Genomic DNA, 17214 nt, shown 5'->3' on the forward strand with positions numbered 1-17214 from the left:
CAGAGGCTGTATTTGGTAATTAGGAAGTCGCTGGGTAAATTTGGATAAGCACAGCTATCACATTGTTATGTAGTTCTTTTTCCTCTTGAGAGTGGTAGTAGATCCCTTGGGATCTAATAACAGCTACAAACCAGGAAGATATACAGACATTCATAAAGATTTTTTTTTCATATTTCTTATGAGTGTTTCACAGACCCCTTTGAAATTGTCCATGCTCCTCCCTCTGGCTTGATGGGGATGGAATCTTAGATCAAGGTACTGATGCATTAAGTTTCACATCCATATCTACTTAGGTAGAAGACAGCAGGTGTATCTACCGGGTGGATATGAACAATGAGATGAATCCTATATCTCTACCTTGAAAACACAGATAGAACGTTATAGTTACATAAACACTGTTGATCATTGCTTTCTCTGAATTTCACTCCAGACACACTAAAATTGAATCTGCCAAGTCCAACTTTCTGATCTTTTCCAACCTAACATTCCAGGTGGCTTTGGCTGGCCACATATTCTTCACTAAATCCATCTCTAGCTTTCTGGGCCTGCTATATCAAATGTCACAAAGTGTAATTGTTTATGTGCACTGCTCTCAATCAAAATATTCCAGCTGGCAGCTTGAGGGAGGGCTTGAAGTGTGGGAAGAGGAACAGAATGTAAAATGAAGAGGTACCAAAAACATGAAAAGATTTTTTTTTATTTGATGGTTTATTGTTTGATTTTTTTTTTTTTAAATCTGTAAGTGCTTTAGGGATGTATGTCTTCAGTGCTCTCCATGGCATAGCATAAAAAACATCAGAATTACACAGCTCCAATTTTTTTCCAGAGGATAGATTTATCATTTCATTCCTCATTAGCATCTTACTTTAGTCAATCCATACTCTTAGCAGCTATTCCTAGCACAAACTCAACTTGTCGTTCCCTCTTCTTTAATATCATCCTCACTTACACCAATCCTCGCCTCCCCCAAATAGTGTAGATTCTCTGTCAACTTGGAAAGGATTAACCAAAGTCTCTGGCAATGACTGCTTATCCAGCATTACTGACAGCTCGTTCATATCTAACAGCCATAAAGAAGCAATAAACATTTTTCAGTTGTATTTTGTGTTCTCCCAGTGATTAATGCCATCTGATTTTTCCCCATGGGTTTCTTCCTATTACTGTTTCCAAGCATCATTACTTCCATTCAAACACTCCTGGAAATGCTTTTCTCATTCCATTATTTTGCAAAAGCAAATATTGAACTGACCTAACAATGGCACAAATGATCTTTATTTTTAAAAAAGCAGAAAATGAGTGTTAGAAATAATCAAAAAATTTAAAAGGACACTCACATAACATTATTAATAATATCTCTCAGCACTAAATATTTTTTAATAAATTAAAATAAAAGGATATATATATATATATATGTATATACACAAGTATATGGATCTTGGGGAGAGGTATATTTTATAATTAATGAAAATTACTCATTTTATTTTAGTGCATCAAGCTATATAATAATGAAGCTCAAAATCAAGCTATTTAATTCACACCTTGATTTTAAGTTATCTCCACCTTTATCAAAGTGCCTTGGTTTTTTCTTATAAATCCATTTAACTTGTACTCTCTAACCAGTGTTTTTGTTTTTCTTTGTTGTTTATTTATTTATTTATTTTTCATTGAGGAATTTGTGAAGAGTTTTGGCATATCAACACTGAGAAAAACCAAAGAGAACACTGAGGATACCTAAGAGACTTCAATCATTTCATCTTTTTTTGCGGGAAAGAAAAAAAAATGTGTTGAAAGGCCTTTCTGTCAAGATACAAGGAGACAAAATAGCAGGAAGCATTAAACATGTTGGCTGAAGCAACCAACCAATTGTGCTCTTCCTACTTTAGCTCAGAGAAGAGTCAAGTATCCCATCTCTAGAGTTATGCTTCTATTGAGTTGAAACAACAATGAGTGGTTCAGCCACAATTTGAATAGTGCTGAGGTCCAAGGCAATATTCAGAATCTACAGGCTGTGTTGATTTAACTTTTAAGATATCCCATTGTATTTTATGTACATCATTGCTACTCTTGAAGAATATACACAAAACAATTTTTAACAAGGGAGAGTGTATGTTTGTGTGCATGTACATGTGTGGTATATATTTGTGCAAGAAATCTGAATTGGAATCCAAAGGCTATGATGAATAATTAATAGTTGCAGGTAAGCCTCACACTGTGCTCGCCACTTGTGCGGTTCTGTATCTATCTCCATCACACACACACACACACTCTCACTCACACACTCATTTAGTCCTTACTACAACCCTACTGTTTCCTCTATTTTCCAGATTAAAAAAAACAAAGTGAAGGAACAAGGAAATTCAGTAATGGCCTTAAATCCTACAAGTGGCTGTGTTCATGACTTAAACACTAAGCTATATATCTGGTTATTTCATGAATCCAACAGGTTTGTGAGTCATATTTATTTCTAAAATCTGCAGACCTGAGCTTTCTGAGAGACTAGGTCAGTTTAGATCATCAAAGCAGGTTATTTTTCAAAAAAGTAGTAAAACTCAGAGTCTTTGAGGTTCTCTCAAGGTATTGTTTATATCAGTTACGATTTCCCAAGAGAATCTTAGGCGGCATTGATTCAAACTCTAATAAATAAAACTAGTAAAGTTAACAAGTGTGAAGAACACGTTAGCCCTTCACTATTTATTTATTTATCTGTTTATCTTTCTTAATTTATTTTAGTATTCTTTGTTTTTACTTAGCATGTGTAAAAGTACTGGCTATACTGTAGAGCTCCTCACATCTACATAATGGTCTAGAGTGTTCAGGCTGATGAGTATAGCATCTCAGACCACAGGTGATGGGGAGAATGGACCACTGCTTATTTTCCTAAGGTTCTCAAATACAGTTCCTTCAAGAATCTGACATAAGCAAACTGCTGCTCTCCCAGATTTTCTGCCTAACATATTCTACTTATTCCCAAATCCTCATTGCTGAAATACCCCATTTAATTCCAATTTATCAACTGATACTCAGACCAAGTATTGCCTTTTTGTAAAGCTCTGATTCTTCCAAGTGAGTTATTTCTCCCTCTTGCTTCCATAGCACTGTACACAAACCTCTTTTCTACTATAACATTTCCTAAATGGATGTCTAAAAAATTTCAGGCAACAAGGGCTCTGCCATTTCATTCTGCACAATCCCAAGGCCTTGTGCAGTTCCTGATAACCGAATGTTATCGAAAATAGCAGTTTTGTTCAAGTTTATAAAGCAAAGCTTGTTCATCCACAAGATTATAGCTTTACTCAAAGAAATGGATATTTTTTTTCATGTACAATATGGAAGTCTCACACAACTGTAAAACTTGATTGTTTAAGACATTTGCAGATAAAGAACAGCTATTCTCTTTGGATTCTGTGACTTACCTTACTTGACTTGTGATCCACATTAAAAGTGGCAATCGCATCCTCTGTTTTTTTCCTTCCAGATTTGGTTATTACATATTCAGCAAGTTTGTTTGCTAAATAGGTCTTTCCAGTACCACTGGGTCCTGAGAGTATAATTCTGTGATGCTCCATCAACAAGTTAAAGTACCTTTGGGTAATTGGTTTAGGAATCAGTGTATCAAAAACAAAACTGTCCAAACTGTTTTCTTCTACCCCTGAAGGAAGAAACAAAGAGAGTAATAACACGGTTTACTGTTTTATATTAAAAAAATATGGTGTAGATCATCGGTAGAGATTTGTTAGCCATAGGAATGCAGTCCTTGTAAAATAATTATCTAGATATTTCTATCCCACAAACATATGTGGCCAATTTGAGACAGAAAGTGTATCAGTAAGAAGGCAGAGTGAACAGCCAAATGAAAACAAGCTGTTTCTTTTTGTTCAGGCTTCCCTCCACTGACTACTTCATGTTTTCCACTCATGTCTCCAGAGAGAAATGGAAGCATTAAAACTTTTCTCATAAAATCTTCCTTCCCTTTGAAAGCAATTAGTCTCATTAAGAATAAATGGGAAGTACACACACACACACACACACACACACGTGTGTGTGTGTGTGTTCTTTGTTTTTCTCACTCTTTTGCTCTTCTCTTTATTACCTTCTATCTCTCATCCCAGCTGTACAAACACTTGAACAATTGAAGAATACAAATTGTAATGTTAGGCAAAGAATTAGGAAGGGCAACAACAGTATCTCCTTTTACTAACCCAATTACCTTAATCATAAAATCAAATATTGATAAATTCCTCTATTAACCTACAGTTTATAGAGATGCATTCTGATTCTTGAACATATACAAACAAAGAATTGTGGAGACAAGTATACATAATTAGTCACAACATCCAAAGCAAAGAAAACAGAATTTCTCATTACTGATTCTTGCATTCATTCCTTCTCTCTCTGTTTCTCTGTCTTTCTTCCTTCATATCAAGGACTGAAACCAGGGGCACTTCACCACTAAACTACATTCTTAGCCCTTTTTATTTATTATTTTGAGACAGGGTCTCACTAAGTTACTTAGGGCCTCTCTAAATTGCTGAAGCTGGCTTTAAATTTGTGATCCTCCTGACTCAGCCTCTGGAGTCTCTGGGATTATAAGATTGTGCTACTCACCAGATTTTTACTTGCATTCTATACCCCCAGTGTATAATTATTGAGTACACACGTTTATAAGTTTAAAATATGGAAATGAATATATTACTTTGGAACACACAATACTTTTTTTCCAGTTTTCCTCTGGTAAAAAATGATAATGGAGAAAATCTAGAATTTTGAAATTCCTTAAATTACATTTCTTTTTTTTGCAAGTTGGTGAATTTTCAGAATTGTATTCTTCTAAGTGTTACATCCCAGAACTCAAAAAAAAAAAAAAAAAAACCACAAAAACAAAAAACAAAAATCCTGTAGTCTTTAGTGATTTTAGTAAGGTTTTCATATTTAAAAAATCAACATGGACACTTTAAACTAAAACTATTCAAGTGTTATCATAATTTGCAAACATAAAAACTTGAAGGAAGCCTGAAAAAAAAAACAGAAGAAAAGGATATTGGTAAAAAAAAAAAAAAAAAAGTTACAATTGTACTTTTCACTTTCATGATTACCTTTCAGGTTCACAGTGATGATGTTGTTATCACCAACAAGGTACCCACACGGCAGCAGTTCAGGCACTTCGAGGTTCTGGGATCTAATTAAGTCTCCTATACAGTAACTGGCAATGCAGTCAGAGCTCAGACCAAGGCTGGAGGATGTATCGATTCGAAGTACATATTCCTAAAATGGTACACATGGAAAAAGTCAGTCCAAACAGGTTTGACACAATCTGCAACAAATACAAAACAGGGATATAAAGCTAGTTGTCAGGAATTTTAGATATGGGTAATGTAAGAACTGTTAATATTAAACAGCAGAAATGGAGAGGTTTTCTGTATTTCAAATGGAGGAGGAAAAAAAAGCAGATGTGTCTATGCTATCTATGAAAGTGAAGTAAAACAGGTGAAAAGGAACACATAAGAACATTTAATATCAGGTTTTCTCGTATAACTCACCTTAAAGAGACGTCTAATAACACCATCTAAGACATCCCATTTGGTTTTTCCACTAACACCAATGGATCCTATCAAATATGCCTGAGATTTCTGATCCTAAGAACAAAACAGAGTAAGATAAACTTCAACTATGCATCTTATTACTATATGTTTCCTACTAAAACTTATTGATGTAGTTGGTGATTGACACAAAAGAATTTATTAAACCTGGAGTTCTATAGTAACAGATATACATGGAGGGTTATACAAAAACAAAATATGAACCTAGCAAATTAACCAGCCAAACAAATAAAATAACAGCAGTAGCAACAATAACAGGAAAGAAGACATTAGATGAAGTGTTAAGTCAAAGAAAATGATTTGTGATGTGTTCAGTAGAAAGGAAAGGGGAGGTGAACCAGAGAGAATGGCCTTGCAATTTAACACAGTTGGTACAATCCTACAAGAAGAAGCTTTTGGGGAAGAAAAGGGTGAAAGAGACAGCAAAGTACTACATCATATGAATCTTTGAACTTTCTCTTACTATTCTGTGATCTTATCTTTGATAAGTTCAATGCTTAGTTTTTTTCATTCTTTAATTTTATTACCATTCAATATAGATGTAAGAAATGTTGTTCATAAGAGTTTGATATTTGCATATTTATAAAACATGTCCAATTGTCAATTTATCAGAAAATTCAGTATTTCCAAGAAACTGCCAGAGAAAACTTTTATAATGCACATAATGGTTCAAAATGTGTGTGTGTGTGTATTTTGTAGAATGAGGTCTTGAGGAATTTCTAGAAATATTAGAAATGTAAACAACTCAGGATTTGTGGTTTGACTGGAGTCTCTTTAATATTGACTGGGAAAAGCAATTACAATATCAGTAAACATAGTTAGTTAATATATTACAATCCTGTTTCTAGTCACCAATTAGGTGGCCATTCAAGGTTGGTAGAATAATCACTGAGTCAAGGGTTAGAAGACATGGATTCTATAATGCACAACATCTCCCACCTACTTAAGAAATATGGCTTTAGGTAAATCATTTAGCTGACTCAAGGCCTCAGTTTCTTCATCTATAATATTTAACCCTATATGTGTAAATCATGATGAGCATTATTGAGATATAACCTCAATTAGAAGCCAGTATATTCTTTCAGAAAATAGTGGAGAAATCCACAACTGACTGGTACTGTTACAGATTAAATGCTTGTGTTCACTCCCAATTCACATGGGGAAGTCTTAATCCCCCAATGTGATGGTACTTGGAGATGAAGCCTCTGGGAGGTAATGACTAGGTTTGGATTTTATCATGAGGGTGAGACCTTCATGATCAGATTAATGGCCTTGGAGGGCATCTCTCACCTTCCCTCCCATTGACACTGACATAAGGTCATATGAGAACAGATGGAGAAGCTGACCATCTGGAACCCAAGGAGAGAGCCCTCACCAGGAACCAAATGGGCCAGAATCCTGATCCTGCATATGCCATCCTCTAAAACTGTGAGAAAATACATTTTTGATTTTTAAACCTCCACTTATATGGTATTTTGCCATGGCAATTGTACCACACTAAGATGACTACTTTCTTAGATGCTTTATTTAAAGAAATGTTTAAAAGACATGGTCCTTTAGAATTATTTCAAAAAGAAAAATTTATTTGCCAATGTTGCTAATGCTGTCAGAATGAGTGCTTATACAATGCTTTGTAACAGCTGCTTTTAAATTAGAGTTACTTTAGATTTCACTGAGACTATTAAACATAAAGATCCACTTGGGAAGAGTAGGCACAAACCTGCAGTTCAAGCATGAAGTTTATGGCACTGGATCCTTGGAACATTTGCTCAACATGAAAATTCACAAGTGCTCTATCTCACTTTTCAGACTCAAGTCCTTATATTGTTTAAAATTCTAAAGTATTGTTGTTTGATGGGGAAAAAATAGGATATTTACAAATTTGTATTATTGGCTACTCAACTAAAAGTTCAACTTGAAGTCTTTTTAGTTTTGAAAAAGAGATAAAATTAAGGAATATTTGAATCTAAAAGTTAAAATACTTGCCTGATCAGTTAGGATCTTGCTTAAAAATGATGCAGACTAATAGCATCAATGGAATTTATCCTGCTAAATACTACTGAATATATAGACTACTGATTCAGTAGAATGTCTTTCGGATGTCCCCAATATTCGTTCATCTTACAGTGTTCTCTTTGTAGAAAGGTCATATTAACAGCGCTCTAGTGACATGTTACTACACATCATAAACACTACTTAAAATGTATAAGTGACACTCAAAGAGTATGGTAAACAAGTTGTTTATGTCAAGGAAATAAATTTTTATAAGTTTTAGTAGTGAAGGGTGTTGACAATCAATACTGTTTTCAAAAGAGTGAAAATGTGATACCTATGAGACACATTTATACTTTTATGGTGATGTCTCTACCTTTTATGCTTATATAATCTATTAAGGTAATACCGAGGCAAACATCTTCAATAGGATATTTATTAGAACAAATATTCAAATGTAAAATAAATTTAACTTATAGGAATTCTCACCCTCTAGTTATTATAAAGAATTTAAAGTTAAAGAAATACCTTTGCTCGACCATAGCCCTTGCTTATGGAGACTATAATTTTCACACTGCGGCCATCTTTGTTTCCAGTTGCATCTCCAGCATCATCTAGCAAAATATCTACCAGATTTCAAGAGAAAAACACACATTAAAAAAGTAATATTAGCTCAGATTTATTTACTGTTTTGCTTTCTCCATTTTTATTCTGTTCAGTGCAACTGCTTCCCATTCTGGCCAAACTGGTCTGAAAAACCTCCATTTATAAGATGAATTATGTGTTTGGGCTCATGTTTTAATCTAAGAACTTATTTCTGCTTCCAAAGCTCTTTATCCAAGTGTTGGATCATTTCCTTTGGATGAAGAAATAGTCCCCACCCTTTTTTCTATTACACACAGGTCTGGGTAATACCTAAGTAATAGTCACCATTATAACCGTAACAAACTGAAAAGCAATCCAATCCTTCTATCCAAACTAAAATATTCAAGCTCAATATTCATATAATTTGCGAATGCAAAGGTGCTGAGATTGACTGTCAAGTGAAATTATTTTCAGGCATATATTCAGTTGTATTACTGATTGTCTTTTATCTACCATTATTAGGTACTACTATTGAATTTTAACCATGACCTTATATTTCCCTACATACGTATATTAATTATTGATCTCCTGGATACTTGGATTAATAGTTTCAAAACCAATATGATGTTTCTAGTAATCATCTATAAGTTACAGAAACATGATAAAGCTGGTCAACCTTTAAAGCATCAGTTTTTAAATGTGATTAAAGATTAATTTTCAAGATCTTTTGTTCCAGTGACACAACCAGGTACAATATATTTGGAAAATTATTACGAAAAACTATCCCAAAGATATGTTTTCTTTCAATAATGATGCTATTATTGAGCCATGCTTAATTCGAAGATAGTGTCCTATGAGTACAGGAAACTTGGTTACCTGCTAAAGAGCACATGTGCCTGGTAACAAGCTGACTCAATTGCTCTGCCTATAATTTTATAGAGATGATGGCTGTGATTACAACATCCTAGAAACAATTAAATAAGATGGATCCTGAAAATGGAATGGCTCCTATTATATTAGTAATTAAGCATAGTTAATTTTGCAGAGGAAGGAGTCAAAAAATGGTATGAGGACAGTCTGTTGAAAAACAACTTCGTAGAGCTGGAGGCATATGAAAATTTCCAATAGAAATTTTTGATTCATCAACAACAATCTCCTGTACTGCGATTTAACTATTTTCATAGATCAATATCCTTATAGTCTTTAATTTTTCATATATCTTACTCAGAAATAAAAGTCTCTGGAAGAATTATTTCTTGTTCCTTTCTAGAACAGGATAACCATAGACTAAAACAATCTATGATATATCTCAAAGTCATTAGAAGAATATAAAATTCCTACACATTGAAATGATTAATGTTTGATGAGATGAAAATGCTTATTACCTGACTTGATTATTACACATTGTATACCTGTATTGAATTACCATAATGTATCCCATACGTATGTATGAATGTTGCCCCCCCCCCAAAAAAAAAAATCTCTCCCTTAAGTGTTAATTTTCTTGTTTCTAATTTCAGAAAATTAGAGTAGTTTTCCATTGGCTGTTCATACATAAACTTCTTGTAATTCATGTCCAAACTACTTCATTAGTACTATGCTCAACTACTTACAAATATTCAACAAATACCTATTAAGCCTATAAGATATCAGAAATTATGCTGGGCATTGAGAATGAATACCAAAGTGAGAAGGAAAATGAATTCCTTGCTCTTTTGGAGTATACATTCTCAAGTAGGTAGTTTCAGAATGTTATGTACTGTGCAGGAAATCAACAGGTCAGTGAAGCAGAAACTGAAGGGAGGAAGCTCTATAGGCAATCCTGGAAGGGTTCCTTGAGCAGGTGATGTCTGAGGTAAGACCAGAAGGTGAGAAGGGCTGGGCAGGTGAAGGTGAAGAGGTTTGGTCAATGAGAATAAATCAAAAAGCCTTTTGTAAGAGCAAGTGTAGGAGGTGATATTGAAGTAGGTTGTAATCCTTGGCAAGGGGTTTAACTGGATTGCTGATCCACATATCTGTTCAAGTTTGACTTTGAACAGGTCTCACTCCTCCTAACAGTAGGGTAGATTTACCATTAAATGAGTGACTATGCTTGACTTCTATATATGTGGCTACAGCTACCTGAAGCAAAATTAACACCATAGTTAAAAGTTCAGGCACTGCATTCATCCAGATTGAATTCATATATTAGTTCTTCCACTTCTTAGTTACATGATCTTGAAAAACAAAACAAAACAAAACTGCTGTGTCATTTTCCTAAGTATTGGTCGTTTAATCTGTAAAATGGGCTTAAATAGCATCTAGTTTGCAGGTTATTGAGCATATGAGATAACACTTTTAAATCATTTTATCATGTTTAGTAAGTTTTGCTCTTTTGTGATTCATTTCCTTTGTGTTTATTCTAAATCCTATTGAGGGTACATCTGGGTCTTCCCTGCTCTCAGTATATTGACAGGACAATCAGCTAAGAAAATGTTTCTGGTAAAACAGCAAAACAGCAAACTTAGAGTGAGAGACCTATATATTTTGCTTGGTTTTTTGGTGGGGGGAGTAAGTTATGATCCCAAATGTTTATAAACATTCCAACTTGCCTTTTAGATATAAATGACTTAAGTGTATAATGTGAGGACAGCCATAATAGAACTTTCAAAATTTTTTACTTTTTGAAGAGATGTAATTTACAAAAAAAATGTAATCAAAATTTGCATGCTGTATCATTTTTTTAATCTTTATGTTTCTGCTTCTCCTCCTCCTCTTTACTTCTTCTCCTTCTATATTTCAATGTGATTTAAGGCAAGGAGCGAAGTGTCTCAGTTCTACACTGGCATATAAAATTACCCAGGAACATGAGCACTATTGGTTTTCAAGCGTCATCTGGTGGTTGTACTTTGTAATCACCCCAGATCTTCAAGTAAACATTTCTTAAACTAAATCTTATATCCTAAAATGATTCAATGTCATAGGAGCAGTTACACTTCATAATTGAACAGTTCATCAGATATTAGGATGAAATTATGTCATATGATTCCATTTGCAATCAAATCAAAACTGTACCCTTGTTCCATCATTAGGACTGTTGAATCCAGTATGTTCTTACAGTTTGTTGAAAATTTAATAGAACTGCAGACTGGATGATGTAGCAGCATTATGTTCTCTCTAGGCAACATCATTCAGGATCATCTAGTCTAATTTAGGAACTGACTCTGTACCCTGAAAATTCTATTAAGTTGCATTGCATTGAGTTATTATTATTATATTCATGAGTACTAACGATCATCACTGAAAATACTTATTATTTCTTCATCTTATTCATCATAATCATGGAGGAAGCACTTCCCAAGCAAAAGTGATATTTTAAAAAATGGTATGAAATTTGTGTCTCTAAGATTTCCTGTTTCACATGTTATGTGCTTTTAAAACCACAAGTAGATAGAATGAATTTATAAGATAAAAATGGGATCATTTCCAATAATTAATGTTAACATTTTTAGGAGAGGTTACTGTTCTCAGAATTCCAGGCTTGTCCCCACCTGCACTGGGCTGGATGGGCATGTGCATTAGCTCACCTGAGGTAACGGACTCTGTGATGTTCAGGTTGTTGAGAGACAGCCCGAGGGACTGCCTTGAAGAGGAAGAGGAGGTGCTGCTAGAGGACTCAGAAGGTGGCCGTGCAGGCTTTGCAGAGTTACCAGTCTCAGCCTTCAACCGATCGTTCTCAGCCTTCAGTATCTCAATTTCATTCTATTATCAAGATGGAAAATGTGAAAAATTTGAGCTAGTTTGATGAGAATGTAGCACCAAGGCTTGTATTCGATTTCTCTGTTAAAGCATGTGGTGAAGCTTTCGATAAGCAAACAAATTATGAAAAGAGGATTTCCTTTTAAACAAGGGGTTAACCTTTGTCTCTCACATATATATGCATTTCTATATTCTCAAGTGTAGACACCATTATTATAATAATTATTATGTGCTGGGAATTAAACTGAGGGCCTGAAGCATGCTAGGAAAGCAGTCTACTCTGAGGTCCAACCCAACCTTATTTTTAAAAAAATATCCAAATTTGAGTAGTTTTTATTTTTTGGACTTGATCTAATTTCTCATTTGAATTAAGAATAACATAAATCTTAATTCAATAGATCCTAACACTTTTCATATTAAAAGTGATATTAAAATCTCTTAGGTAAATAATGCCATTTTTAATTCTGTAAATTCATGGAGAGTAGGAAAACAGGACAAAACAAAAATAATATGTAAATTGATATAAAATTACTTCATAATTCTAGTTAACAAATGAAAAAGGTTTTGTTTTCTCAAGATGGGGCACAAAGCTCATAAAGACCTTCTTATGGATATATACAGTGGCAGATGAGTGTGCAGAGCATGAGCTTTTCTTATTTCCGTCATCTGTGGTACCAAGTGCTTACTGGTTTACAGTAACAAAATAGAAACTTAGTCTGAACACAGACTGATTTTGAATTTAGCTTTTAGATGCTTCCAAAAATACGAAAGCTTTACTTTTACAGATGGCATTCTAAGTCACTTTAACTTCAATATACAGAAATCTTGTGTGGAATTTGTGTAGTTTCCTCATTGTTTTTGTTTTTCAATAGAAAAGAGGCGAAGGTACTTGAAAGCCAGATTTCAAAAGAACACTTTTAGAAAGCCAACATGAAGGTAACTCATGGAAAAATAAAGAACCAAAAACTACAGTAGTTTCTTTAACACTTAGCGCTTGGCCCTAATCAATCACTGGTAAAAGCATTTTGAATGGCCCCTGAGTTCAACTGGCCAGTTTGCTCTCCTCCATCCAACCCTGGATTTGACAAAATTCTCTATTCAGTATTAAGAACTGAGTTGTGAGACTGAATAAACAGAGGACATGTCCACAGTGGGATTTAAAAAAATGGAATCTGTTGCATAATAACTGAGAGAAGAGGAAAGGCAGCATTGTTATCTCTCCATTTTGTTCCCTGAAGGTGCTTCAGCACAGACCTGCATCCGGTTCATGGCTTCCCGGATCTGATCAAGATGATGAGCAGAGCTGAGGGCCTCCAACCGAATATCTGTTAATTTTAATTCCTTTTCTCTGAGCTCGCTCTTCAGCTGCAGAATTATCTCTGCCTCAGCCTCTGTGCATTCACAGATCCTGAAGAAAGAAACAAACACAAAATCGGTGGTCTGGGAAGCAAGAGGATTAGGGAAAATAGTGCCTCTTTTAAAGGCTGAACTGCCACAATACCCAGCAGGTACAGAAATAATTTGCTGAGAAAAGGAGAAATAGTTTTATTAACCATAACGAATTTATAGGTTCAAAACTGAAAGTAGTTCTCTTTTTCTTTTAATCTTTTTTTCTTATTTTTTGAAATTTAAAAACAATCTACTAACATACAGAATATAAAGTGATCCTCAAAATTCCTGGTTGCTGATATCTCTATATTCTGTCCACTAAATTAAGGTAGAAGAGTCATAATATTACTATATTTCATTCTATATTTTTCAAGGGACTTAAATCTCCATTGGCAACATGTGAAATATTCTTTTTTAAGAGTCAAGCCTCAAAACTTCTCCTTTTGTAGAATTGTACAAACAATAACCATATTTGCCTCAACACCATTTTCCAGTTGTAATGAAAATCCAATGTAAATATTATAGAAAATAATTTAGAAAGATTAGTTTTGGACTTTTAAATAATGGATGAGTGTTGTATAATCTTCCTGTTAGGCCCAGCTGATTCAGGAGATCATAGCTAATGAAAAAAATTTCAGACCTCAGCCTATGCAAGAGGCTAGCTTGGGGCTACTGGAAGGTCATACAATGCTATATCCTTATCCTTATTATTATTTTTTTAGATAGCATCATTAAAATAAATCTGCCAAAAAATTTGCTTTATATTAACTAATGCATTCTCCATTTAAAATTTGAACACTAGATTGTTAATCACAAAATGGCAAGACGGCAAGACGCTATCTTCCTTCCCATGTAAATAATGAAATTATGTAGCCAAAGCACAGTGGCCTTGTTCTACATGACAGTTCTATAATAGTCATTGTCATGAGCATACAATAAAATCTGATTTAAACAGTATATGAAACAAAGAGAATCATTTCATTAAAAAGTATTTCTATCTTTTAAATGTTATGTTCTTTCTTGTGGTATCTAAAAGTGGGCTACTAAAGAAATGTCTTGTTCGATTATTTAATAGAATCAAAGAACACTGGAATGTAAGTTGGTTTTAGAAAATCAAAATTTTAATATAAAAACAAGGAGAAGGTATTTGTGGTTGTAATGCATGCAAGTAATTTTTGAAAACACACAAAAGCAAATATTGCTAGGTTAGAAACTGGATTTTTACAGTTTTCATGCATCACACCATTTTACCGGGATCTATGCTTGTAGATCACAGGGCCATTTTGTCGTTTCTTTGGTGGCCAGATAAGAGGTGACCTGCATGTACGCACAGTTAGACAGATACATGGGTAAATGCAAGTGAAAACAAGTGAGGATGACTGAAAAAAGTAGAGAATGAGATCACAAAAAACGAAGACAAATGCCTTTTACCTTTCTCAGTAAGATTTGAAAATGACGGGTACATATATGGTGCTGTAGTTGCAAAAGTACAACTGATTGTATTTAGAACATAAACATGGACTTGGCCTGAAGCTGTTTTTTTAAAAAGTGGGTCAGCATTCTGCAAAGGCAGTGACTTACGCTGAGGTAGATTGAGAGGGCTTCATGGATGCTGAACCGCAGTCACCAGCACTATGGGGCAACTTGGGAGATGCCGGGAGAGATGAATCAGTAAGTTCTTCAATGTCTGAATGTGAAGATGGGGGCTTGGTGGACTTTTTCTTTCCAAAGGCTTGTTTGAAAGAACTTCTCAGCTGAAACAAGGACAAAAATTACCTCTCCTGTCTGTTTGCACCTGGAGGGATTTTGCTTTGGGGCGTTAGTTTGCAGGTGCCACCTAGCCACTGCCTGGGGTCAGTATATATAAGCAGAGTATTAACAGTTGCAGCACAGTATCTCTAAAAAAAAAAAAAAAAAAAGATACTGCATGTTGTTTTTTCCTTTTATTCTTGTATTAATCCAGCACAGCGCAAACATGGAAGGCTTTTAAATAGTGCAAGGTCAAGGGCATGGCTGTCAGAGCACTCATTTAAAACTAAGTACCTTGAAGGGATCTCCATTCCCAATGCTTCTCTCTTCAAGGCAATTTGTTTTAAATGGCCACTTTAGCGCTACAATCAAGTCATATCCTGCTGACAGTACAAACTTAAAAAGCAAAATGAAATCAAATTCACCTAACACTTCATTAATTGTGATTTTCTATTCAAATTTTCAATTCCCAGACTATTCAAAACCAGAATTGGTATCCCCTACAGCTCTATTCAGAAAGTGGTTTTACTTCTCTTTAAAATTTGAGATTAAAATGAAAGACACAAAGAAAAGACATACAAGGTAATCTGTTTTTAAAAGGTATAAAAGCCTACTGCCAAAATGAATAGCATTCATGCCAAGGTAGGGTTTTTTGTATAGATGCATGCCAAATTGTCCATGGTTTTATATTCACCTCACTTCCTCTAGAGTTCACCTTGCAGAAACATGAAAGAGTGTGGAATTACAAATCAAGGGAATGAAGGCTGATCAGTATTTTAAAATATTACCTGCATAAACATTTTTTTAAAACAAAAAAGATTTTTTTCATTATTTATAGAAAGCATTCCTGTAATATCTTTTGATAGTTTTGTGTTGGATTTCATCTAGTACTGTATTTATTTAAAATGTACCTTTGTCTCGGTGGTTTAAAACAAAAATACCAAAACTTTCACTTAGTTGTTTTCAAACTATTTGCAGTGACCACATCTTCCCCTCAGATTTTTAGTGGTTGCTTAATATTATCATAAATGATAATATCTCTAGCAAATTTAAGGTCCAGTCCTGTTAAAGTTCATTTCTGCATTTTCCAGTATGTTCTACTGGTAACAACAACAAAAAACAACACACACGCTAATGCAGTTGGTTTCTTATGGGGTAAAATCTTATTCACCCTGTAGTCCCTGTTGATTCCAGGGGTGTGTGTGGTGTTAGCTTTCAATGTCTGTTCTTTCCTATTATAAACTCCAATTTTCCTTTTCCTCCACCATTACCATCACCATCACCACCACTACCACCATCATCTTTATCATCTTATTCCTCTTCACCCTGACAATAAAACCCTGCTCTTAGTTCTAACTCTAGAATATATGCTCTTCAGCACCATGCCAGCCTAATCTCGGTGATTAGTGCAACATTTGAGGTGCCAGAGGTACTTGAATGGGACTCTGTCAATTGCTGCAGACTTTTAAAGCTCCAGAGAAAAAAGCCTAAGTCCTTACACCAGAATAAGCTATTTAATTAGATGGGTGATGAGGGCTTACCCAGTTTTTCTTTTTCTTTTTCTTGGAGTCAGCATCATTACCACTGCCAATGCTGGAATGGCTTGTGGCACTGTTGATACTGGAAACACTTTCAGAGGAATGCTGTCTTCTGATGCGGAGATCTAGCAACACAGAGTATCACATTTGCTCATAAAAGTTGCAGTCTGAACAAAGTAAGTCTTCGAGTCTTTCTGAGAGTATGTTCTCCAACAAAGATCAACAGGCTTTGTACAGATCATTTTATTGCAGTTTTGGTCTTACAAGTTTAATAAAGTACAACCTTATTTGCTTTAATTAACTGAGTTATCTACATTAAGATTCATCAGGAATCTCATATGAGTCTGTAATACTGATGCTTTAATGAGTTCTGAATTTTGTCCAAAATTGAAATGCCATGCTAGTGATTTCTACTGAATACCCGGATCAAACAGCAGTTCCAAAATGATTTATTCCAAATGATTATTTCCATGGAGTAAATGGAAACTCATAATAGGATGAGATTAATTCTTTTTAATATTTGTGCTTTGAATAAAGTTTCTAAAGCCAAATATACTGACTTTCCATTTCATTGAATCATGCCATGTTGGAGCCAAAACAAACCTAGGAAGTCAAATAAGCACATC

General features: G+C 34.5%; 1 protein-coding gene across 1 annotated transcript in view; it reads right to left on the reverse strand.

Annotated features, from left to right (window-relative positions):
• Nucleotides 1-17214, reverse strand: part of Nav3 (neuron navigator 3) — a 342152-nt gene that overhangs the window by 19353 nt on the left and 305585 nt on the right. Inside the window, exons 25-32 of the mRNA XM_027928253.2 lie at nucleotides 16592-16713; nucleotides 14883-15055; nucleotides 13167-13320; nucleotides 11741-11915; nucleotides 8118-8215; nucleotides 5538-5633; nucleotides 5094-5262; nucleotides 3414-3649 (exon numbers count right to left, since the gene is read on the reverse strand). Coding sequence (XP_027784054.2) covers nucleotides 3414-3649; nucleotides 5094-5262; nucleotides 5538-5633; nucleotides 8118-8215; nucleotides 11741-11915; nucleotides 13167-13320; nucleotides 14883-15055; nucleotides 16592-16713 — 1223 coding nt within the window. The remainder of the gene's footprint in view (nucleotides 1-3413; nucleotides 3650-5093; nucleotides 5263-5537; nucleotides 5634-8117; nucleotides 8216-11740; nucleotides 11916-13166; nucleotides 13321-14882; nucleotides 15056-16591; nucleotides 16714-17214) is intronic.

The sequence above is a fragment of the Marmota flaviventris genome, chromosome 3, assembly GCF_047511675.1.
Source record: "Marmota flaviventris isolate mMarFla1 chromosome 3, mMarFla1.hap1, whole genome shotgun sequence".
In the NCBI taxonomy this organism is placed as follows: domain Eukaryota; kingdom Metazoa; phylum Chordata; class Mammalia; order Rodentia; family Sciuridae; genus Marmota; species Marmota flaviventris.